Here is a 24,392-nt window from a genome sequence, read left to right as displayed (position 1 = left end):
TTTTCTGTGTTCCCAGAGTCTGCCTGAGGTCCAGGCTCAGGTCCTGAGGTGGGACGGTTGTGTGTCCAGCTCAAGAGACAAAGCACCATGGCCTATGTGCTCTATATTCTGCATGAGGACCTGTGTGCTGAACCAAAGCAACACGTCTGGCAACTGAATGACACCACACATTTTTCCTGTTGTTTGGGACTTAAATACAGGAGTATATGACAAATATATTGGACAGAATGGTGAGTATTGATTCATTATTACCACATTACTTTACAGAAAAATAATACTTATTTCTTTTCTTTTGAGCTTCCAACATCAGGCAGGTGCGATCCTGCAGAAAGAGAGGAGGAGGGGAAAACACTGAAGGTAACAAAAGCAAAGAATATATAGTACAGGTAAGTTTTTTGTTTATAGTATTGAATTACAATTACTTGTCTTTTATTTCTTACAGTGAGATGGAACTTTACAGAGAGAGCTGTGGAGAGGAGGAGTGAAGGGAGGAGGCTTATTTCCATGTTGTCATACAAAATACAGGTACACTTGAGAGTTCTATGGATTGTATTTGTCCCTCCAAGTATATTGAATATTTGTGTTTTTTGCACAAGGTCCAGGCAGGGTCAGGAGGGCTGCTGATGTCCTGAGATGGGACTGCCATGTCACTAACTCACAACAGGTAAGCTTTTTATATTTCTAGTATAAATTATTGAAGTACATTTGTTTGTGTGTTTTTCTTCTTGTGAGATAGAACTGTGGAGAGGAGGACAGAAATGGAAGGCTGCTGCCAAACGTGTCAGTGATATTCGTGCTTTATCGGTGCCTCTGTCTTGTATGCGATTCAGACCTGATAATCTCAGAGTAATCCTGCACCCCAATTCGGTCTTTATTCCAGAATTGGTTGATGCCTTTACCCAAGTGGATGTGGACACTTTTCAGCCCACACTTCTGCTGAGCAACAGCGTTCATACAGGTTGTGCCCTGTCCAAGCGGCGCATGGCATCCGTTACCAACACCGTAATGCTACACAACACAGTGAACACAAGGCCCTGGGAAACCTGAACATTTTCCTTAAACACTAAAACGTAAGCACTATAATGCACTGTTCTTACACACATTTCATTTTTAAGTGCATTCATGGTGGACAACAAATGTATTCTATTTAATTGTCTTCTGGTCTGTTGTCTTCTTAGATTCAGGAGTAGGACCACGCCTCAACCTCCGCCTGCTCCTCTCCAGTGATCCAAGCTCAGCTCAACCGTACCTTCAGTTACCCAGAAGCCCTATTTATACAGGCCTATCGCAACAACACCGTCTGTCTCTGCTCTCTCGACCCCCTCCCTCTCACCCCGTACCTCTCGTTCATCCTTCAGCCTGAAGACCTCATCATCTACAAAGGGTGGGTCCTGAATCGGTCCGGCTGACCACCTGAGACAGAGCCCCCATCCAGAGTATCCTCCCAGCCATCACATCTCTCCATCGTCAATAAATATCTTTATTGTATTCCATTGTTGTGGCATGGTCCTTGCTAATGAAATACTACTGTGTGTCTGAAGATGAAGAGTTTCTGTCCGATATTAAGACACGTGTCAACTGCCCAAGCTGCTAAGAACATTAGCAGCCAACAGCATAAGCAATGTTTACGTTTGAACGTCGTATTTGAATAGCCCCCTATTTATTCTATTTAACTTGCCTTCAAATACTCCATTTGTATTTTTTTATTTTTTTTATTTTAATTCTAGCTGAAGACAGTGTTGTGCATGAACGAGTTCAAAAGAACGCGTTCATTGAACACGTTCATTTTTCAGTGAACTTTGAACTGAACGCAACACTTTTGTAAATCAAGAACTTGAATGTGAATTTGTTCAAATTATGTGTGATGAACGACGTACGTCACTGTTGGGGTTCAGTTAAACGTCGGAATTTGACGAGTGACGATCTGCTCGCGCTTCACCTCGCGAAACCACAGCCGCGTGTCAACGCGAAGGCGACTCCACCGGCAGCTTTAACGGAACATACAGGCTCTTGTGTCTCTCAATGGAAAGTCAATCAAACTTGACTGGGCGCGTTTAGCTGCTTGTATTTACCTTCTGTACAGGCTGACCACGGCAAACGCAAGGATTTCAAAAGTAAATTTCAAAGCACTAATTAACAGTGTATGTGGATCTGGGCTCTTTCACATGATACACAACTGCCCAGGGAGCACAATGTGCTGATGGTAAATGCACAAATACAACAATAGATACATGCTCTCTGTGTATTTTGACGGGGATACGCGCCTACGCTCGTGTAGAGCGTCAAAAAATAGGATGGATCCTATTTTCTGAAATCTACACGCACAGGACGTGCTGCTCCGCGCGCGTATTATTTTACTTGGTACATATGTCAGTAACGCGCGTCACAGTGCTTTTTTAACCTGGATTGAAATGGTGGGTTTTTCGTTTTTCTTCATACAAATTTGCTAAAATCACCGCGATATCAGCAGCGGTGAAACGCCGGAGGTTCGCCCGCGTAGACCGTGATCCTGAGCGAAAGGACCGACGCAGAACTCCGAGCTCCACCGAGATAAACTGGTTTAGTCTTGGTTTAGTCCTGGTTTAGTCCTGGTTCAGTTCTGGTTCAGTCCTGGTTTAGTCCTGGTTCAGTCCTGGTTCAGTCCTGGTTTAGACCTGGTTCAATTCTGGTTCAGTCCTGGTTTAGTCTTGGTTTATTCCTGGTTTAGACCTGGTTCAGTTCTGGTTTAGACCTGGTTTAGTCCTGGTTTAGACCTGGTTCAGTTCTGGTTTAGTCCTGGTTCAGTTCTGGTTTAGTCCTGGTTCAGTTCTGGTATAGACCTGGTTTAGTCCTGGTTTAGACCTGGTTCAGTTCTGGTTCAGTCCTGGTTTAGACCTGGTTTAGTCCTGGTAGGACCTGGTTCAGTTCTGGTTCAGTCCTGGTTTAGACCTGGTTCAATTCTGGTTTAGTCCTGGTTCAGTTCTGGTATAGACCTGGTTTAGTCCTGGTTTAGACCTGGTTCAGTTCTGGTTTAGTCCTGGTTTAGACCTGGTTTAGTCCTGGTTTGGACCTGGTTCAGTTCTGGTTTAGTCCTGGTTTAGACCTGGTTTAGTCCTGGTTCAGTTCTGGTATAGACCTGGTTTAGTCCTGGTTTAGACCTGGTTTATTCCTGGTTTGGACCTGGTTCAGTTCTGGTTTAGTCCTGGTTTAGTCCTGGTTCAGTCCTGGTTTAGTCCATATACGGCGCAAAAGTTCAGCATCTTAACAGTTCTTTTGGTGAGAGTAAATTAAAAGTGCTGCAATAGTCGTGTAATGTTTTACATTTTAAATACAGTAATATTGTAATGTAACAAATGACTTTGAAATGACAGTAACAAGTCATAAATCACACATTACAGTTTTAAAGTCACTTGTCCAACAGTGGATCTTGTAAAGTTGTTGTAAACTAGAAGTCAGTTTGAAAAATAAAAGCAGCCTTTCATTTACAGATCTCATCTAAATATAAAATGAACTGAACTTTGAACTAGTTCAAAATTAAAATTGTGAACTATGAACGTGAACTATTCACTTTGAACAAGTGTGAACTGAACTTTGAACTAGTTCATGAAAAGTGTGAACTTGCACAACACTGGCTGAAGATAATAAATCTTTTTGCATGCATAATCTAGTTGTTTTTGCATTTCTACCACCAAATGCCACTAAAGATATTCAAACTCTAATAAATGTAATAGCTGCAAGATTCTGATTCTTATCAAAGGCCTACTGATCCTGAATCAAGATACTGATTTCCTCCTCCACAGCCATAATAAAGCTGTTCTCCTGAGTGCGGGGCGTCTCTCAGGTGTGCTGAAGCAAGTATAGAGCAGTGGTTTCAACACACAAACCCTACATATTTAGGCTGAGTTACTCCATTGTGTTTTTAAACTCCATACACCTTCACTTGAATCATTTGGATAATTTCAGCTCTGGGAATGCCTTTCTCCAGTGAACTAAAGGTAAAAGGTAGCCGTTAACGTGAAAACTATAACTTCATGACATCACAAGGTGGAACAGAGCAGTTTGAGCTTTGGAGATGTAGACAGACGTAATAATAAAGGATTACTCAGACATGTAAATGAAACAAAACACAATTCCAAGCATGTTTTTGAGGAGCAACATTCATTTAACATGATTTAAAGCTCACAAGAGTCAGTTTTACGCAATATAGGACCTTTAATATGTTTCAAATTATATATCCATCTTGTTATCGGTGTATGATAACTAATTTGGATGTAAAATGGTATATTCTTTGAGATATAAAGCAATGATTAGCCTAATTTAAACAATTTAAAAACATACTCTTATTACAGCAGAAAAAAAAATATAGGCTAGCAGGTATGTTGGTTAACAATGCTCAAATCACAACTGCCTTCAAATCTCTAATAACATTTTTGCCGATAAAGATGATAAAATGTTTTTTGGAGTTTATATCATTAAGTTAGTTACATCTGTAGAAATGTGTGATTATGTACAATTTGTCTTTCACTTTTCATTTGAATACATGGATTGGGTTTGCGACATTCTCTGGTTGCATAATGGGTGTGTGAAATGTACTGAAATAAAAACATAAGCTGCGTGGCTATTGTCAACATGATGTAAACAATAGATGCATTGTGGTAAAAGCAATCAGAAGAATGATTAAAGTGAGTCTGGTGAAGATGTAAGTACTTAAAGTTAACTGAGTAACTTTTCTGCTGGAGGGCACGCCATATGCTCATCTCTATGGAGATGCTATTGCTTTGCCTTGAATGTTCCACAATATGGCATAGGATATATCTATCTCTGTGGAGACAAGCAGGTGATGCACCAGAACAGGCTGCAGTTCATATCTCTGAAGAGAAAACTGCAGAAAAAAATGCATGTTTATGGAAGTATTGTTGACTAGTAAATGCCAGCTAGACACAAACATTTAATGCATTACTGTAGAACCTTCAAGGCAAAGCAATGACATCTCCATGAATAGAGTTCCTCCACCAGAAGAGTGGCACAGTGCACCTTCAAAATTGCATTAATACAACAAAAATTTACTCCAGTTATACAGTATGTTTAGCATCAAACATTGTAATTTTATAACCAAAAAAATTAATTCATGCTCATTTATTAAGGTGCACTGTGTAACTTTGGTTGATGGTCATGTATGAGTATGACATTAGTAATGACCTGTAACTTGGTCTGGTTTGGTCTCCATGAAGATAGAAAGGTTTAATACCATACTGTGAGACATTCCAGACAAAGCAATAAGATCTCCATGGAGACAAATAGTTGGTGGACCCTCCACCAGAAAAGTTACACAGTGCACCTTTCAAACGTAGAACTTGTACCTGTAAATTCTCCTAGTGTCCTTAGTCGTCTTTTCTTCTTATACAGACTAGAGAAAATGACGAGCATCACTAGAATTGTATGTGAAGCCAGAAGAGAAGGGTATATATATATATATATATATATATATATATATATATATATATATATATATATATATATATATATATATATATATAGTTCATATCCATAGCAGCTAAAAGAAAAAATACAAAATCTGTAAAAGTCATGTCTGTAGATCATTTGTAACTCAAATAGAACAAGAAAAGGTCATGAGATTTAAACAAAGTCCAAATGCACTCTGCGCTGTAAAAAAATAACATGAGTTTAAATTCAAAATAGAAAAAAATTATTCATATATTTATTTTAATAAGGTATAATGATCTATGTTATGATGTTGTTTCATCGTCATAAACATACCTGGAGTTGTTTTGTTTCATTCACACTCGGCATTTAAGAACATTTTAAAGAGATACTTTTTACTTTTACTGTACTACATTTGAGAATATGTATTTGTGCTTTCTACTCCACTACATTTTTGAACTAACTGAAAAGTTTATTATTATTATTATTATTCTTTGAAACCTGCTGAAAGGCCTGAGGGTTTTTTTTGTTTTGTTTTTTAACACATTTGTAGTGTGAACAAATACAAATATACAGAAAAAACTGCAAATGCAACAGTTTTTATTGAATTAGTCAGCACAAATCAGTATCAAATCACTACATTGGAATAGATTACAGTTTGTTTGTTTTTTGCTGTGCTTTTTGGATGTTTCTGTATCCAAAAAAAAAAAAAGCTAAATGAAGAAGAAAAAACATATAAGTCGCACCAGACTATAAGTTGCACTTTTGGGGGGAAATGTATTTTATAAAATCAGAGAGCAAGAACACACATTTTATCTTGAAAGGCAAGTTATAGTAATAACAATAGAATAGAGAATAAACAGATTATTCAGATAGCTGTAGCATAAACAACATAACATAACAAGTTTATCTAAAGAATCTAAAAACCAAAGGGAGAAATCACTATTCCTTTTCTCTTTCCTCAGTGTGTAAGCTATAAAGTGTGTGATTGTGTATGTTTTCTTGTTGGAGCATATATAACCAACATAAGTCATTGTAAAGCTATTTAATGTTAAATTGAACTGTTTCTCATTGTCATATTTGGAGAAACCAAAGGAAAAAGAACAGTGTTCACCCCAGGTATCCCCCCTGACTGTGTGAGCAAGAAACTGGTGCATCTATTTTCCCATAATGGCATAATGAAAACACAGGGGCACATAGAGCTGTGGAAAAAAAGAGCTGACCGCAGAGAAATGGGAATTAGCATGAATTGATAAAACTCACTTCCAGCTTTCAGATCAATAATATAGGGGGATAGCCATCTCCCCTCAATGGGTCTGAGTCCACTCATTTGTGATCTCTTGGTCAAGACAGCAAAGCATCTTAGTGTTTGTTCATCATTTCCAAACTGGGACTAGACCAGGACTAAACCCAAAAGTAAACGTGGACTATCAGGATTAAACAAGCACTAAAACAAACCAAGCCCACATCAGAATTAAAATCAATGTAGGACCAAATAAAGACAAGTGTGAACACATGAGCCTGTTGGTGCCCTGTTACAGGCAATATTTGAAATATGTTAATTTTGGCAAACATTTCTAAAAATTTGTCTTGTGACTAGACTCAAAGTATTTGTAGTTCATGTCAAGATCTGGTCAAATAAATGTGTTTTGTTTTAGTAAACCAAAATATTGTGCTAATCTAATTGGGTAAATCTATAAGGTATTTAGTGAACTATACTATTTCACTAAAATCTTGAATGCTTCTTGGGACATGTACAGACTATATGGGAGCTTGGCTTCTGTACTTTTAGTCACAGTCATCATGGATTCACTTTTTCTTATATTTAGTCAGAAAAAATATGACTTTGACAAAAATAGGACTAAATATAATAGCTGAACAAATGAACAATGAAGTCCTGGTCATTGTGTACTCACAGTTCTTGTGACTAGTTCTTTCCTGAAGAGGAAGTACAGAGTAGGGGGGGTTTCCTTTCACTAATAAGATATGGCCGTGGACAGTAATCTAATGAGAGTGACCCACAACAGCAGGGGTTACAATAGGACATCTCAGTTTAGTGATTTTAAACAAAACAGTGCTGCACATGCAACATTTCTCCTAGTCAGGAAGTGAAATTGAACTTGATACACTAATTTAAATAGCATAACTACTATACTTGCACACATGATTTGCAAACATGATTTGCAATATGAATATAAAGTATGCTCATGTGGCATCCTTGAATCTTTCAATTTCACTTTTCTCAGATCTTGTGCAGGGAAAAAACAAGACAAAAAAAAAACAAGCCTCCATGTGTTCTGACAAATCCCCATCAAACTTATGTAACATTGACACATAGAAACAAAATAGCAGATATCATTTTTAGTATTTTTTATTCATTTTTACAAATAGGAAAATAGCATTTATTGTATTCCAAAAGAAAAAAACAGCCTGTGTTGGGCAGACTGACAGAGGGCCAAGAGAGATGATTAGTGAATGCGGTCTGGATGTAGGTCAGTGGAAGCAGCCTGGAAGGCTCAGACAGATAAACATGTCTACTGTCTGTCTGCTGTGAGCCAACAAACTCAACAAGCACAGATGCAGTACAGTTCCAAACGTAATGCTAATAGATATAAATTCACTGTTGTATGTTGCTACATGCACGAGTCCTTTTCAAAGCACCAAAACCACCCACGAGGATACAGTTAAAATCAAGTGTCTATAGTAAGTAGCTAGTTCTATAGACACATACCAGTTCTGTGAAGCACTGAAGAATGAGCACCATAATTGTCGTTAAAACCACAAGAGCTGTAAGTGTTGCCAAACCTTCTGTTGAATTCCTTTTTTTTTTTTGGCATTTTTGTTTCTGATACATTTAGCAAGACTGTCATATGGGCACAACTGATTCTCTTTTTCACTAACACAAGTGCACTTGAGACCAGCAGACCAAGCTTAATGCATCATGAATGGGTAGAATGGGAATCTAAATCCCAGACTGTATTCTGTTTGACATTCCACACATTGATCACGCTACAATCAAACCCATGTAAGTGACCGTCGGCCTCTGGAGCAACACCACTGAATAGCTTAATGCACTGATTGAAGTTAGATAAAAACATCTATATAAAGGCTACAAGCTTTGTACATGTTATTTCTGTCCTTATTGTTCATTACATTTATATTGAGTATGTTACAATACACATGATTGAGTAGTATTTAGCTGCCTGTCCAGCTCTTGACCAAGTTAGCTTCTCTTGCTTCTAAAACCAGCAGAATGCATACAGTAGCAGCTACTGTAAAGTGTACTGAAAATGAACGGGCAGTACTTCACATCACATTTGCACCATTGAGCATAAGTTGAACACATAGGCCAAGAAGAACCAGGCCACCGATTCGTCAGCACATTAAGAGACTTTCATAGAAGAATGAGCTTATAACCCTGTCATGTAGCAAGTGTGTCCATGCTGTCTCAGATCCAAAATAGGGATATCTGTTCTGGCATCCCCACTTCAGAATCACAGTTAGATTACAAAAGTTAAATGACAACAAAAACAGGACCAAGTGATGTTTTTTGTTTTGTGAGATGGACAAAGGCATTTGCTTGAGATTAGGACTGTGAAAGGCAAACAGGTCAGGGGTGAAGGGGAGCTTGACAAGGCAATAAAGGCCAATACTGGATGCACTTTATGTTATGCATAAGAGCTTTTAAAAGAGCCAACTACAAAGCTAAATATCTGTTTGGTTGTGACTGAGTGCTTTAATCAGGATTTTACCCTACAAAACTGGTCTTGAATCATAAATCTGGCCATGTGAACAATTATCTTTGAAGCCTCATGATCATAGCACATGGCAGACATATAACACTAAATAAACAGGAATAAAGTACAAAATGTTGGAAGATTAGTTTTGTGGACCCTGAAGGCTGGCTTGGTGGAACTAAATAGGGATGCACCAATTCCTACAGTCCGCCCATCAAAATCTCATTAGCAATCTTTTCTAATCCATTGATCTATTGAGTTAGCAGCTTATAATATTTTAAAGTATATTCAAAAGAAGAAGTAAGTGATAAAAACATCAGAAACCAAGACTTCCTTTTTAGAAAAAAAAAAAGCATTAATCTGTCTTATTTTTTTAGATCAGAAAGCCATGTAACAAATAGTAGTTTTTTTTCCAGGATTCATACCATTCATACCAAGTAGCAGCAGCTCCAGGGCAGTATTGAACTACAGAGTAACCCACATAAATGTTAGCTCATTGGTTTCTATGATGATAGTCTTCTCTGAGGTACATTTGAGGAAAAACCTTCAAAATACAAAGTCAAAAATGGTCTGAAATCACTTACTTCTCATTAATCTTAATCATTTAGAATGAATCAAAATATACCAAATTTATGTTTTCATTTACTATAAAAATAGCAATAGTATAGAGCATTAGCAGCAATGTGAAACCGCATTCTGAAATATACAAAAGGAATTTGAGTGAATTGCTCTTTGAGCAAGTCCCATTCTGTGACAGATCATGGTTTTCAGTCTTTTTCTGAACCATAATATAATATTGGATTGGTGCATCCCTAGGACAGTTGGAGAGCATAGTAGTGACAACAGAGCACCGGTTGCTTCTAACAACAGAAGTACTGTGAGATAGGTCTCTGCAGAATAACTCCTGTTGTGTTTTGGGTTGAAGGCCAGGAAATCCATTTGGAAAGTTTTTTCCTGAGGTGACATAGTGCTTGTTGCACTTATATGGGCAACTCACTAGGGCCAGTTCAAAGTAAAAAGCAGTGGTAAAAAGAAAGAAAGAGAAAAAAGAAAAAGGGCAGCAGCCAGCTCTTAGAATCCACTAAAAGTTCAGGATGACGCAGCTGTGAAGACTGTGCCTCAGGCCGTGGTCGGGGCTTTAGCCTAGCAGTAAGTGTCACATGGTGGTTCGGATAATCCGACTGGGTCTGGAGCTGCGATGCACCTTGGTGTGTTTTGAAAGATGGTCACTGCGGGCAAACTTCTTCTCACACAATGAGCACTCATAGGGTTTGATGCCCGAGTGGGAGCGCCGGTGACGAGACAGCTCATCTGAACGGGAGAACCTGGGTACAACAGAGTCCATCAACAACAGGGAGTGTAAGGCATTAAAGCACCTCAGGTTACATGCTATGTATGAAAAACACTTTATAAATAACATCTGATTGATTAGTGAATTGGGTTTCAGTAGAAAGAGGAGCATCTAAACAATCTAATATAATATACAATCTAATGAAAAAAAAAAAGAACCTGCCAGTCAGTGGGCATATTGTAGTCTTAGAACATGACACGAAATTTCTAATGAGGGGGAGTAAAAGTTTACTGAACATACCTCCATCCACAGTCAGGCCAGCTACATGTGTAAGGTTTTTCTCCTGTGTGTCGACGGAAGTGCGCCTTCAGGTGGCTGCTCTTGGTATACATCTTCCCACAGCCGGGGTGGGAGCACTTATGGACCCTCTCTGTGGTGGGAACTCTGGACATGCGGGGGGCTACTGCTTTCAGGACACCGTTCCCCTGGCCCCCTACTCCAGTGACACCTGTAATCTCAACAGTCCTCATTGTGATGGGTAAAGGGGCAATCTTTACATACTTCTGGTCGGTTGTCTTGGCGTCTCCGTTGTTTAGAGATACCAGTGTGGCTGTGGATGTGGCAGCGGAGGGAACTTGAGGTGCCAGCAGAGTGACATTCTGTCCAGTAGCCCCTTGGAGGCCCATTACCAGGTGGGTGAGCCATATGCCACTGGGGGTACCAGGGGAAGTTGCTGCTGGAGTTTGGGGCTGGGCAAGAGGTACGGGCTGTATCTGCAAGACCAAAGGAGTCCCCAGGAGCATAGGGGGGCTCACGGTGGGACAGGGGGTCACTAAGGAGGCAGGTTGTGATAAACTGGTGTGCTCTTTCTTTGGGGTGAGTGAAGTGCATTGTGGGGGGCTAGTCTCAGGCTCACTGCCTGTCTCTGTGGGACTTGGAGGATCTGCAGTAGATGTGCATGGCAGAGGGGAGGCCTCCTCTTTTGGGGTAAGCAGCCCATCTTGGACAACATCCATCTTTTCCTTGAGGAACTCCTCAATGTCCTCCAGTGTAGGGGAGAAAGGGGACGGCAGATGAAAGGGGAACTCTGGAAGTGTGGATTCCTGATTTGAAGCCTCATCCTCTCCTACAATTTCCCCAAAAAATACAATTTAGGCATGTGAGTCTTTAAAGTGCCTTATTAGTTTTATGGGCTAAAGAAATATCATGAGTAAGGACCACTACTATATCACTAAATCATTATTTAACCTGCCACTAGGTCAAATACTGCTTGAGCAAAATGCATGAACAAAACAGAGACCCAAGTATTTTTGAATACAGTCTCTCGGTGCAACTAATAGCTTTATCCATTTTGTATTAAACAAAATTATAATTTTATTAACTGGAAGATCACTTCAAATATAGATTTTTTTCCCCCTAAAAACAAAACTCTAAATGTTATCTTAAGACTTAAGTCAAAATTATAGTGAATCACTAGTTTTAAGGTTTCATTAAGGTTTTAGTGAAAAATACCAGTTCCTCAACAGGTATTACAGACTGTGTTCAAGTTTGAATATCTCTTTTGATACAGTAATGTCTGCTAAATCAAAATGTTTAGGATTTGTTGAACTATATAATAATCAGTGTAGTTGAAAATTCAAACACTGTTCCTTTGATGCAGAAAAATTGAAAAACATAAACATAAAACAATTGTTCCTCACCTGGGGCACCTAAAAAAATATGCAGCTGTGCTCCCTCGTCTTCATCCTCCTCCTCCTCATCTTCATCTGGGGCGGAGCTCGAGCTGTGCATGGCACCCAGGTCCCCCACCTCAGGACTGTCACAGGATGCTGAGCTGCCCCCCTCGCTGCTGGCTCCATCTCCCACACCCAGAGAGAACAGGCTGCTGTCCCTGAACAGGTCATTCTCCAAACTCAGCGTTCTGCTGCTGAGAGACACCATTGATCCAGGCCGATCACAGCCGCTGAAACCCTATCCAAGAAATACTGTAAAGGAGAAGGGAAAGTGTTTGTTAGTCACTTTGAGCAGTGCTGAGGCAGCACTGTGAATTATACAGGATCTTTGTCCATTTTGTTGATATGAGAGATGGACATAATGGTTTAATCTGGTCTTGTGGACAGAGCCTTTTTTTTCCAGAGTATCCCATAGTTTTGGTAGCTACATCCTAATCTATTCAGACATATTCACAGAGTTCCTAGTGGAATATGTAAAGAGGAATAACTAGTGTTTGCTGTGAATCTGCCATCTTAAATTCTGTCAAAACGTTAAAGCTTTGAACTTCATTCATTAGCTTGAGTAGTATATACTATGTCATGGTAAGTGTAATTTCCCCTTTCCCCCCTGCATATTACATATTACAGTAGCATACAGTCTTCAGGTAAACAACCACCAAAATTAATCCCATGGACATAATATCAAATATCATGTAATAATATCACACTGATATTAAATCCATAGAGAATAGTCACCTTCAAGAGTAATATATCTGTAGCACTGAACTATGCACTGATGAAAATGAAATACATAATGTTGGCATATGCAAAAATGTAGTGCCAGTGTATGTAGGCACCCTATAAATTCTACAGATGTGTTCACATATTATTGTGAAGAATAACTATAAAGATTCTGCTATAAAAGGTTAAAGGTTAAAATATATAACCTATAACATATAAGATCAAAATAACTTGATTTGTATCTTGTTTTTCCACAAAGAGCTTTACAAGGCCCGAACCACGTGGTGCATGCTCAAACACTTCACTACATGTTTACATCCTTGAGTTAAGTCATTCATCCATTCAATCTTATTGTTATAACCTTATTTTGCAAAACATATGACCCTGTCACTGAGCAGGAATTTAGTTCATCTGCAAGTAACCTGATTTTAAGATATCTATGCTGTTAAATAAAAGCATAATAACGCGGCTCGCCTTCCAAACACTCGTTACGTAACGTGTTTATGAACTGGGGCAGTGTGTTAGCGTAAAGTGCTCGTGCTGGAGACGCATGGCCGATCACTGGAGCTCTATTTTCACCGACGTGGACAGTGAGCTCGTGCGTACTGCGTCTTGGTCTCCATTCTCACATCATTAGGCTATTTGCTGTCACACCTCGACTAAGCACATGTTGCAGCAGGGCCTCTCTCCACAGCTCTAGTGGGTAAACATGGGCCGCACTGACGCGCCCCTGCACGCACGCACGCACACACACACTCACTCAGACTCAAATATAGGTTATGCTTCGTGCGCTAAGAGTCACCACGGTGTTCTATAGACTTGGGCCCACGCTAAAATGGCACCCTCTGCACTGGAATGCTCCGCTCTCGAGTTCGGCCCGGACAAAACTGCTCTGCACCAAGTGCGCGACTACGATCCACAATAAACTCGACCTACCTTGCGTGAGACAAACTCCTCGATGAATATGCACGCTGCGACGTCGACTGGAGTTCGAAAGACGCTGTTTTGGGGGCTTTTCTCCGTCGTATTATTGTCGTAGCACACTCACATCCCGTCCTTGCCACGGGTCCATGTTGGCATTCCTTTTCCCAGCGTCACGTGATTGCATCGCTGCACAACTCGGAGGCACGGGTCCAATTCTGTGGCTCTGATTGGCTGCTCGTTGCGGAGGCTCGCCCTAAAAGAAGCGCTGCGATTGGTCCCTGCTCGATAAATTCTGACTGCCATGTGTTGATGAAGTGTAGCCTGAGCCTCACTCAAAAAGACACAGTAGCCTATTGATACAAGAAGAATTTTAAACCGCAGACCCAATATAGGCCTACAAAAATAACAAACGAAATATACAGTAGAACCAGATGATTCTATAAAGCACAGCCAGACTTATAATAACCCAGATTCAAATGCGCCAAGTCAAAGTAGCCAGTCTGAAGTGACTGAATAGGCACTAGAACCTGTACACTTTACAGTTCGTGTCCTTCTTCATATTGATGGGCCAAGTGACATGGAAACTATGTTTCTGAGAGTCTACTGCATAGAACACGTGGACCTGGCTAGTGTATGAGCTGCCTTGTGTGTCATGGTATTTAACAATTAAACACATTTCCTAAATTGGGGGAATTTAAAAACACAAATGGAAACATGCCATTAACATCTGTTAAACAATAGGCTATATAGGCCTAGGTCTATTTAGTGAGAAAGATACAGGGAAGTAGGTTCCTTATATTTTTAAGAAACTTTAAACCGATTTAAGATGCAGTGTTTTTGAGACAGTTCAATGTAGTCAGCTATATGTAAAAGAGTAACAACCAACTTATCCTGTGTTTTCTCGACTATTATGTCATATGTGAGAACCAACCCCATGAGAATGTGACAGCCAACTTGCTTACACATAGGCTGACTTCTACAAGCTTAGACATGAAAATGTGTCCTTGTAGCTCTAACTTCCCCTTTTTAAACGCACTGATGATTTTAAGATTTGAACTTTTATCTGGAAAAAATTCACTTGTCCCCCCAAATTCCCTTTTCATGTAATGTTTATGTCCTCTCACCATGATGCTGAACAAACTTCTACCGAAATATTAAAATATTTAGATGAATTTGTATAGTGTTTCTGAATGTTACTTTTTAAATGAAACTTTCAGTTGCAATTAATTATTAATTAATCACAGTAATAGATAAAGACATAAGATCGAGCAAAACATCTAGGCCTAATGCATGCGCATTTCTTATATTCAAGCTGCAAAATCTGAGAAAAAAATAGCAAAAAAAAAAACAAACAAAAAAAAAAAAAAAAAAAAAAAAAAAAAAAAAAAAAACTTATCTGGCCAGATCTTCATAAACAACATCTGAAAAGAGATTAACAAGATTCCCCCAAACTGTAGAATGCCCTGCCCTTGGTAAATGCTAGTACTACATCCATGGATGGCTACATCTCAATGGACTTTTACAATTAAAAATTCCAGTACCAGATTGGTATCAGATTATATATCTGCATTGATATACATTAGTCTTGCGCCGACAACTTGCCTCTTGGAGATCATTTGCTGCCCTCTGGTGTTTCAGTAGGGAAACTGTGCGCTCTTTGCAGCAAATAATTTGTCCATTATATTTTCCCATCTGGGAGCTGGTATCTAGTATCAGCTCCGATCCCAGTTAATGTATCCTCCACTACTGAATCGAATATTGGCCAAGGATTGGCCAATCAACTCAATGGCATACCGACTGTTGTTGGCTCGCTCACAGGCTCAGAACATCTCAGGGACTTAAAGCTATTATTGCCTTTGAGTGATGAGAATTGCATAGTCCTTTAATAGGTTCATCTACTGATGATTTCCACCTGCATCTCTATAGATGAACACAAGGCAGGCTGCAGCAAAGACCTATTGCTACATGCACATGGCAGATGTGGGAGCTCATGCAGGTCTCATAGCAACAGTACACAGCAGGATGTAGCCTCCCTCCAGCATACAACTCAGGACAAATAATCTGTTTTTGAGATAAAATATGAGGTTAATTCCTTAAATTTGTGGGAGTACACAAAGTACTCTTGCAAACTGAAATTATGAATAAAATGTCTCTCTGAAATTCTGTAGTTTGATTTGAAAGGCGCACTATGGAACTTTGTTGATCTGCCACTTGCATGTGTCCATAGAGATTTTATTGCTTTGCCTGAACTGTTCTGAAGTATGTCTTAATTTTATCTATAGTACATTAATTAAATTACAGGTGTTTGGCCTGAAAACATACTGTGAGTAGGCTCGCCTCCTCACAGATTTAACATGTAACTCCACATACTGGTATCATCACCTGCTTGTGGAACTTTCTAGGCAGTAAATAATAGAGGCAAACGGGTAGTTGGAAATCCATCAGAAAAGTTACATAGTACATCTTTAAAAAGTTTGTCTAAATGTTTGTCTAATGGGTGTGTGTCCAATTCTTAAAGGTATTCACATTTTCAGAGGCTGAATACAGCAACACTGTAGCTTACAACACCTAAAACTGAAAGGATGTTGATCAAGTTTACATCTTTCTCAACAAATATAATCCTAGATACTGATATTACACTTTCACTTTTGATCGCAACCTAGTTCACACATACAAAAAATCAGATTGCATCAGACTGTAATTCAGTCCATATTGGATCAGCCAATCTGCACCATAGACCCCTTGAACTTAGTTACACACCATCAAACATGACAAATTGTCTTGCCCATGAATACAACAGCAATATGCACTGCTAGACTACAGCTCCTGTTATTAATCCTAACCTACCTTGCTTCTGGGATTTCAAAAATATTTTTAATGATCCTTCCTCTTCTGAATCCCAGTCTCAATAGTCTTACAAATCATCAGTAACCAATGCAGATTTGTAGCTGCATAGTGTCTTGATTTTCCATGTAGACCTATCGCTTTCCTCATGAGATATTTGCTACTTTATTGCCAGTGGCATTTCCTATTACACAAAACATGAATTCTGGACAAATTATTTAAATTCTGTTACTGTAAAAACTTCTATGTCAATAGCATCTCTGAAATATTTTTTTGCTGAAACTCACAACTATCTTTTATATATTGTATCTTTTATACTACAAATAATCACTCTGCTCTGACCAGGAGTCAGTTTAAAAATTAGGGTGTTAGGGTAGTTTTTCAATGGGATGTCTCTGTGTTTTCCATCATATAAGTGCTATCCATTTCTAAACAGTAGGCTTATAAACCCCTCTCTTCTCATACCAATTTAATTTAATTATGTATGTATTAAGCTATTTACAGCGCAAATATTTGATTTACGGACCTGGAGGCGTTATTGGCCCACCTATGTGCAATGCCTTAAACGACTTCACTGGCAGCATCAAACTGAAAAATGTTGTTGACCTTGGTGTATTAGTTCTTTTCCAATTAAATGACCTAAAGACACGTACAAGTAGTACAATAACTGACTAGATACCACAACACCCAAATTTAAATTGTGCATTTCTTGTAGTGGTCAATGGATAAAACAAACTTATCTGTATAAAAAGTAGGTTGCCTTTATTAGAAGCTGGGAAACCAAAAACATTATCAACATCATCAATACGGTTTTGAAAGACCACAATATTGCCATTACCAGCATCATAATCATCATTGCTTCGCACCATTTCCACGACATGCAAGTGTATTCAAGAGTTCCTTATTCAAATGAATTACAGAGAACTCGGCTGTGTCTCCTGCAGGAATCACAAGGCTTACAAATACAATGCCAGTACAATGAAGGTACATAGAAAACAAAGCAAAAATCAAAATGGATGAGTGGAGATCCTTTCAGTGAATGAAGTCACCAATGCTCATCTCTATCCAGTCACTGAAGACAAAAATATAAGTACTTGGTTGTGAATTTCCAGACCATAAAATTTTGATACTAAATTGGCTGGTACCAACAAGAGGCAGAAAACAATCAAATGTGCTTGTGAACCAAGGAGTTGCCTCATGTTTGTTCTGTACATGACCCAGTCAGTTGCATCTACAGTATTGAATCTTGGGACTGCAGAGGCTATGAACATTCTTTCAAATTACTTTGCCCAAGATCACAATATCCAAGTATGTTTTTTTGCTTTGACATCAGACATCACATAGAGACCTGGTCTCCAAATCACTAGTTTTGAGATCCTTTTATGGCTTCAGGAGTTTTAAAGTGATTTGTTTAGGTTAATTATGACCAGAAACAGGACATGTGACATTCTTTAGGCCTCCACACACAATAGCAGAGCCACTACAAAAGCAAAATTATTCAAGTCATGATTAGAAAAATGCCTATAGCTGGCTTTTGGGTTGAAAGAAGATGGCCGTCAAACCCTACTCTACTATTGAATTGTGTGAACTATGCCTAAATGGAATTACTGGACATGGGCAAGAGAATAGTATTGTACAGAGAGAGGAAAGTAGAGGGGCCCAGTCCCCTCCACGCAAAGGTCATTGGAAAAGATTGGATAGGGTCTTCTTTTTCTTTAAAATCAAGATACATTTTATTTCTTTTCTTAAAAAACAAACATTACAAAAAAAATCTGAATAGAGAATTAGAACAATGAACAGGAGAAAATGACAATCATTTTGGACTAAAAAAAACAAAAAATAAAATAAAAGAAAGTCACATCTCTTACTTGCACTTACCAAAATAGGTAAAAAGAAAAAAAAAAGAAAGGAAAAAAAAAAAAAAGAAAAAAAAGGGTCACCTGGCACAACGAGTTGATTGCTAAGATGCCACATGAGATGAAGGGTGATTACAGTAGCCTGATACATCGTTTAAAAGCCCAGTATAAGCTTACGTTAGTTCAAAAGGCCAAAACTTGAACCGTTTTACAAAGAGCAGCTACATAAGTTTTAAAGAAGCACATAAACGAGTGAAGGTTAGTTGTTTAAGTATGAACACACCTTCCCAATAGAATACATCTTGAAACATTTCGTATGTGGTACACCCATGGAACAAGAACACACATGATGATTATTTAAAAGGAGGGCAAAAACACAAACTCAAATAGTTTGAAAGATAAGTTTTTCTGTTAAAACGTGATGTTAAGTTAAAAACAGAAATAGAAAAATAGCATGCAGTGCTGTGGGCTTCGCTAATCACAAATAACCAGTTTAACAAGTAAAAACTTGATTAGATGAAATAACAGGACGGATGCTCACTTATTAGACTTGGGGGAAAAATTTAAATGTAGTGTCTCCTCACCTCAGGGTATGAGCACGTTTCTGAAGGATCCTGAATGATCCCTGGCTGGGCAACTGTGGTGCACTGACAACAAGCTGACAAACAAAAAAGTAAGAAGTCCAAACCATTGCGCCAGGCCACCAGCAGAAGAAAAAAAAACAAAACAAACAAAAACAAAATAAAACTCTAAATGCAGAGCAACAGAAGAGAAAGTGGAGAAGACGCATGTTCTAGTCTTCTCCAGAGGGTGCCTCCTCCTCTGAGCCATCCTCCTCCTCCTCTCCCTCCCCTTCCTCTTCCTCCTCCTCCTCTCCTCCAGTGGTCTCCTTCGTCTTCTTGGGAGCAGGGGAGCTTTCCTTCTTCTCTGCTTCTTCCTCCTCCTCCTCCACTGGGCTTTCAGGCTCCTCCTCTTCCTCCTCTTTGGGCGAGCTCTTCTCTAGAGCCTTGGTGCTTGGACGACCCTTTCCCTTGCCTTTAGCTGGACTCGGGGTCACTGTGTGGGGGGAAAAAAATAAAATAAAAAATCATGTTTACATTGAGTCATGTCAAGGTAACTACATTAAAAACTACATTCAATATCCATAATCTGATAAAATAAGAAGCTTATGGAAAACAGTTTATGTGTCCAGACATTGTTTTCCCAAATGTGACTATGTGAAATAACTGGTTACAGTGGACGCCTATCTTTTCTGGGTGGCATCAATATACCACTGAGGGCAGATTGTGTGAGAAATGGGGATGAAGAGTGGGGATGAAGAGTGGGGATGAAGAGTGGGGATGAAGAGTGGGGATAAATTGCTGAAGTTGGGAATCAAGCTCATGACAATGATATGTGCTGCAGCCTAAAAGATCACTAGGTAAGTACAGTTTTTAGGCTTGTTATTCGATTTAAATTCATAAATGAGTATTGGTGAAAATAACAGAATGGGCTCAATTCAAACTGCATATTCCATCTGGTTTCTGGTTCTCAGTGGTGAAAATCCTTACCTGTTGCCTTTAGCCTGGGTTTGGGGGATTTCTTTTCCTTTCTGTTTGTCCGTCCCTGTCGAATGACCTTCTTGCCCTTCTTTTTTGAGTGACCATAGTCGCTGTCATCATCATCCTCCACCATAAAGTCTTCATCACTGCCCGACTCATCCTCTGCATCACAAAGCACTTGTGAGTTTAACAATAAACTGTAGACAGTGGGTCATTCTCTTTATGCTGGTACTCACGGTCCAGATAAGATTCCTCTTGTTCTTCATGCTCCTCGTCCTCACTGCCGCCATCTCCCAGGAGGATCTCCCTCTGTTTTGACACTGCCTTGGAGGCGGCCTGGCGCACTGTACGCTTTCGACTCACATCCCGGTCATCGTCACTGTCATCTGAGTACACACAGATCACACATAACATTAACAGCTACATAAAACCTCGCAATACCAATATCTGGCCTCATTCTAGCTGCCCCAACTTAATAGATGAAACTTTAAAGATGCAGCACACTTTTTCTCTGGGGGTCACTGGCTTGTTTCTATGGATGCCATCGTTTCTCCGGAATGGTTTTAATACTAGAAAAACAGGCATTTTGACAATGAGCAGGGTTGCCTGTCCACAGATCTGACCTGTAACTTGGTCTGGTCCACATAAAGGTACAAACGTACCATACTGTGAATTATTTCAGACAAAAATACCATCTCCATGGAGAAAAGTATTTGACTGACACTCCTACAGACAAGTTACACAACAAACATTTAAGTTTATAAGACAGAATTGTATATGGTGTACGCTGATACCATGGCCACTAGGAATGTGAATTTGCAAAATTCTTACACAATCCTTTATAAAAAAGATCACAGATCTTCAGTTAGGGTGTCCTGAGCAACCCTAGCTAAAGAACTATTGTGCATGTTTTTGATGGTTGAAACTGTAGTAGCTGAAGAACATCCACATGAAGAACAAGCAAAGTCCATGATAATGATGGTCACAAAGATCGTATTCATTTACATACACTTAGAACATGTTAACCTTTTTAGAGATAACAGGTACCAATATTTATCATGCAGAAGAAAGCTATGTTTCTGACATTATGTGTATGGTACATAATTCGGCAATTATAGTGCAAAAAGTAGATTACCTGCGGCGGCTCGTTTCCTCTTAGGGGTCCTCTTGCTGACTTTCTCCGGTTTTGGTTTCTTCCCCTTTTTCCCTTTTTTTTCTTCATAGTCACTTCCTCCATCCTCATCCTCCTCTTCCTCTCCAAAGTCGTTATCTTCCTCCTCGCTGCCAAAATCCTCTGTAATATAGCCAGATTTATTAAACTGTGCCAACAGGTTTGTTAGCAAACTAGATCGCTAGTTGTCATACTTACCGGCAGAATCATTTTTGTCTTTGGAAAGCTTATCGTCAGAATCCTCACTGGTAATTAGAATTCAGATTAGACTCTCCTGCAGAATTACTACAGCACTGGTGAATAACATGCACACTTTATTTAAATCTGAACTGCCCATAAACCGGGCAGATCACCTGTGACCCAATTCACATGGTGGCCAAAAAGAATGGAAGAGGGTGTAGGCAAAAAGACACTCATTCAAATAATTTAGCATAACTTGATAACTAATAAATGCTGCTAACTTAGCTGTTGCTATATTGTGGCTAAAAAATATATAAGCAACTACTAAGTTCCTCTATAAGGGTACAATTAGCATGTAACTTTCTGGGGGTGGCAATCATCATAATGTGATCACCTGCATGATTCTGTGGAAATAGAGTTAAAAGAAGATAAAATAGTTTTTATAACAGCAGCATAGAGACCATTATTTGTGACACAGGTCTAAAATTTGCGAGTCCGCTTCATTACAATGTCTAAAATACTCCTGGCTGTTTCTTGTTAATTGCTGATGAATGTTTAGCATTTGTATGCCAATAACAAACCTTGCCACTGCAGTTCCATAATAACATTTAGAAAATTCAGCATTTAATTTTCAGATTTTTACTCATATTCTACAATTTTCAACAGTCTGAATGTAAAGGATGTTCTACCACATCATTTGTCCTTGATTACACAACAAATACAGAACAGCAAAAACCTTTCCATTGTTCTAAATTCAGTTGTGTAATGTGGCCGGATCGCTGGCGATAATTGCGATAAAAATAGAATTGTGAACTCCTTCCAGTGACAATCTGCTTTTCCGGTTATATCGTCATATTGCAATATCACAATGTCTCTTAATAGAGCTCTGTTCAGACACTTCTTCCTCCCCCACTCCTCCTATTGGTTAGGCTCTGTAAGGGTCTGAGTGAGTGGCAGCTTTCAGAAGAAGCCAATGACCTTACCTGGATTTTTTTTTATTTGAAGGCAAAAAAAAAATCTAAACTGTACATGAATAACAATGTGATTGAAACACCCCAAGAAAATATTATTATATAATATATATATATATATATATTTAACTTATATATTTTTGTTGCACATCCCTAATTTGTAATCACTGTCGCATTCCCGTGTTGTGCATCAGAGTTCATGTCTCACCTTTCTTCCTGTGAGTTCTTTGAGCGCTTGTGCTTGGGCTCCCGTGGGGCTGAGCGCACCTTCTTAGGCTTGTCACCGCCATATTCCTCATCTATGGAAATAGACACAGTTCAATAGACACAATTCATCAAAAAGACTGAGGAGTCTCCCCTAAAATAAATTGAGTTAAAAGCATTAAAACCACACAAAACAGAATTACAAAGACTATACTAATTACCCTTTTTATATTTATTTATACATTTATTGTCACATATGGCACATCTCCTGACCCTTACCTTCACCGTCAGACTCATTGAATTGTGAGTAGTTCACCACTTTTCTGTTCCTGCAACAACAAAAACATTTATTTTTAGATATTGCAAGTACAAAAAAAAGAACATACAACCCTAGTGAAAAAAGCATGTAGTTACACAACCCTTTAAGTAATGTTAGTTAGTAAATAAAGGTTACATCCTAACATAAGTTACAGAAGAAACACTGCTCTTTATTGACCAACTTTTGAGTATCATGAGCATTTTGAGTATCCATGTGATGCTCAGGCGTGTTGAATGGCCACATGTAAGTTTGCTTATTAATTTGGACACAGACTGTAGTTTGTCTAATATTTGTATCTACAGGCAGCAGACGCCTCCCGTACGAATCACAGCGGGGCTTTTCGAGGGGGGTGTGGTCACTAGCGTGGCTCTCCGCCTTCCTCTGACATCAACCGCTAACGCTAATTTATTACCAGCAGTGAAAATCTACACCCGCTCGCCCCAGTTACCCGCTGGAGCGTTTTCAAACTACACTACGTTTACTAAGATGTGCTTTGCCCAAATACACGTTCAAAAGCATTCAAACCAGCGTAATATAAGCTACAAGTCTGCCATGCTCAGTCTGCGCGGCAACAAGATCAAACGCCAGGGCCGACCGCCACCTCCTCGTCTTTTTTTTGGCTGGAGCATTAGCATTTTGAGCTGGATGAATGGGTAGCCATATTCTCATTCTCAGCGAGAGGGAAACATAGTGAAGGGAACTGTTAGCGAGCCACATAAAGCAGCTGGGTAAATTCACACCAACTAATTTTCCGCTTGGCCTACATAACAGCTCACGTTGGAGAGAAAACAGAAGGCACGGAGTAGCGGCGGGCATGAGACATGGCGAACAGTCCACACCGCTGCCTGGGATCCATGTTAGAGAAATAGCTATCAGACAGGGCTCATGCACACACTTGCATTATTTTTTCATGAAATAAACACGCTCACTGGGTTCAATTTAAGCACGATCGAGTCGTGCACGCAGAGCATGAGGCTACCAGCACTGTGTCGCTGTTTAGTCGGGCACGGTGGAGCACGCGTTTAGCACACCTACCTCACTGGTCTTGACATTTTGCAGGAATACTGTAGAGGTTGGGGATGTAAGAAAGAAGAAAAAGCACGAGAAAGCAAATAAATTTCCGTTCTGCAAAACACCGAGGGGAGTGAGGGCGACGTCCTACTCCAGCGTCCGGGCTTGCGGCTGAAAACAAAACAGCGACTTGCTCTCCAATTTTTCTTATTTTTTACCTTCAGCTACTCAAAATGGTGAATAAAACAAACTGAAACTGCAGCCTGCGTGCAACCAAACCCCGCGGCCTTGAGGAGGGTGGATCCCTGCACGGAAACTCCGCCCCCTGCTGAGCCATGAGAGGAGAACCGTGTCGCTGCACGGATCCTATTCGCTGGTTTGAACGACGGAAATGAGCCTGATTGGAAAACACTTGTGCTCGTCAAAACATTTTTCATCATATCATCCTCCTCCTCCATTAGCAGGCTCG

The 24,392-nt window shown here is 39.5% G+C and overlaps 2 protein-coding genes across 2 annotated transcripts; both read right to left on the bottom strand.

Annotated features, from left to right (window-relative positions):
• Positions 1 to 7,776: 7,776 nt before the first annotated feature.
• si:ch211-117k10.3 (Krueppel-like factor 15) lies at positions 7,777 to 13,985 on the bottom strand. The gene is made up of 4 exons (XM_020936892.2): positions 13,839 to 13,985; positions 12,150 to 12,434; positions 10,750 to 11,575; positions 7,777 to 10,483 (listed from the first exon to the last, which is right to left on the bottom strand). Exons 2-4 carry the CDS (start codon positions 12,388 to 12,390, stop codon positions 10,315 to 10,317), a joined length of 1,236 nt encoding a protein of 411 aa, XP_020792551.1. The 5' UTR covers positions 12,391 to 12,434; positions 13,839 to 13,985; the 3' UTR covers positions 7,777 to 10,314.
• A 4,390-nt stretch (positions 13,986 to 18,375) lies between these two features.
• Positions 18,376 to 24,208, bottom strand: nucks1a (nuclear casein kinase and cyclin-dependent kinase substrate 1a). Its single transcript, XM_020936879.2, has 8 exons — positions 23,948 to 24,208; positions 22,873 to 22,922; positions 22,598 to 22,688; positions 21,437 to 21,483; positions 21,203 to 21,361; positions 20,304 to 20,453; positions 20,077 to 20,229; positions 18,376 to 19,582 (listed from the first exon to the last, which is right to left on the bottom strand). The coding sequence occupies exons 1-8, from the start codon at positions 23,962 to 23,964 to the stop codon at positions 19,320 to 19,322; spliced, it is 930 nt and encodes a 309-aa protein (XP_020792538.1). The 5' UTR covers positions 23,965 to 24,208; the 3' UTR covers positions 18,376 to 19,319.
• Between the last annotated feature and the right edge of the window lie 184 nt (positions 24,209 to 24,392).

The sequence above is a fragment of the Boleophthalmus pectinirostris genome, unplaced genomic scaffold, assembly GCF_026225935.1.
Source record: "Boleophthalmus pectinirostris isolate CB_2022bp ecotype Guang Dong unplaced genomic scaffold, ASM2622593v1 HiC_scaffold_3, whole genome shotgun sequence".
Classification (NCBI taxonomy): Eukaryota; Metazoa; Chordata; class Actinopteri; order Gobiiformes; family Gobiidae; genus Boleophthalmus; species Boleophthalmus pectinirostris.
The sequence above is the reverse complement of the archived record's forward strand: the minus strand, read 5'-3'. Positions and strand labels throughout refer to the sequence as shown.

Coding starts and splice junctions, on each gene's coding strand:
- si:ch211-117k10.3 (XM_020936892.2), bottom strand. CDS start 12,390: ATGGTGTCTCTCAGCAGCAGAACGCTGAGTTTGGAGAATGACCTGTTC. Junction 11,576..12,149: donor TATTTTTTTAGGTGCCCCAG/GTGAGGAACAAT, acceptor GGGAAATTGTAG/GAGAGGATGAGGCTTCAAAT. Junction 10,484..10,749: donor TGGCCTGACTGTGGATGGAG/GTATGTTCAGTA, acceptor TGTTGTACCCAG/GTTCTCCCGTTCAGATGAGC.
- nucks1a (XM_020936879.2), bottom strand. Junction 20,454..21,202: donor GAGGAAACGAGCCGCCGCAG/GTAATCTACTTT, acceptor GTGTGTACTCAG/ATGACAGTGACGATGACCGG. Junction 20,230..20,303: donor AGAGGAATCTTATCTGGACC/GTGAGTACCAGC, acceptor TTTGTGATGCAG/AGGATGAGTCGGGCAGTGAT.